This window comes from Corvus brachyrhynchos, unplaced genomic scaffold (assembly GCF_000691975.1).
Source record: "Corvus brachyrhynchos isolate BGI_N302 unplaced genomic scaffold, ASM69197v1 scaffold661, whole genome shotgun sequence".
NCBI lineage: Eukaryota > Metazoa > Chordata > Aves > Passeriformes > Corvidae > Corvus > Corvus brachyrhynchos.
The window spans coordinates 646,523-647,449 of record NW_008236246.1 but is presented as its reverse complement, the minus strand read 5'-3'; the positions used below and the strand labels follow the sequence as shown (position 1 = coordinate 647,449).

Below are 927 nucleotides of genomic sequence, written 5' to 3'. Positions count from 1 at the left end.
GCGGGGGCCCCGGCCCGGCCCGAGGGGGCCGGGAGGCTCGGAGCCCCCCCACCTTCCAGCAGGCGAGCTCGGACAAAAAGGGGAAGTCCTGCCTTTCTGTGCCGTTTAAATATGTAAATTGTGAGATGTGTCATTGGTCTAAAAGACTGTCCATCAACTCAAGGTCAACCCAATACAAGCTGGAAGGTGGCCTTTCCCCTTCTCTGCAGAAGTATTCCCATTAAGCTGCTGTTGTTAAGGTTTTGTTGGGTTTATTTTTTCTTCCTTGACATGCCAGATATGCAGCCATTGTCTCCAATCTCCGTTCACGAGCGCTACAGTTCTCCTACAGCTGGAAGTGCTAAGAGAAGGCTCTTTGGAGATGACAGCCCCAAAGAAATGCAGATGGAAAAAATTGTAACGAAAGGAACTAAGCTGACAATTGCTCCAGCGTCAAGCATTGGTACTGAAAACACGTCAGCGTCTCCTGGCCAGACAGTGTTGACCATAACAACTGCTACAGGACCAGGAAAAGCAGGACAGAAGGTCACTATCCCACTGCATGGTAAGAATTACTGGTGTTTTTCTTCCCTACTAGATGTTTTCCTTGCTCTTAAGATAGGCTTAGACCAACCATGCATCTTGAACATGTGTTGCTTTTTCTTTTTAAAAAAACAGTTACTTTGTCAACAACAACTATCTTGGTTTGAAGGACAGGTGTCTGCCAAGGAAGGTGGGAACCTCCGTTGGAATGGAAAATGTGACCCCCTTCCCTCCAAATTATGATCACTTTGAAATTAAGGGGCTTTCAGGCAGAGCTACGGGAGAAGGAGTAGCAGCTCTTTGCTGGTGTGTGTGTGGGTGCCAAGGCACACAAACAGCAGCGCCGGCAGCACCAACGAGCAGCAGCAGAGCCCAGGGCCGGCCTCTCCCGGCCGCAGGCCCGTT

The 927-nt window shown here is 49.9% G+C and overlaps 1 protein-coding gene across 3 annotated transcripts in view; it reads left to right on the top strand.

The window, feature by feature from the left end:
• Positions 1 to 927, top strand: part of RBL1 (RB transcriptional corepressor like 1) — a 26,445-nt gene that overhangs the window by 14,564 nt on the left and 10,954 nt on the right. For all 3 annotated transcript variants that reach the window (XM_017746958.1, XM_017746960.1, XM_017746959.1), the window contains one exon: positions 278 to 544. In XM_017746958.1, coding sequence (XP_017602447.1) covers positions 278 to 544 — 267 coding nt within the window. The remainder of the gene's footprint in view (positions 1 to 277; positions 545 to 927) is intronic.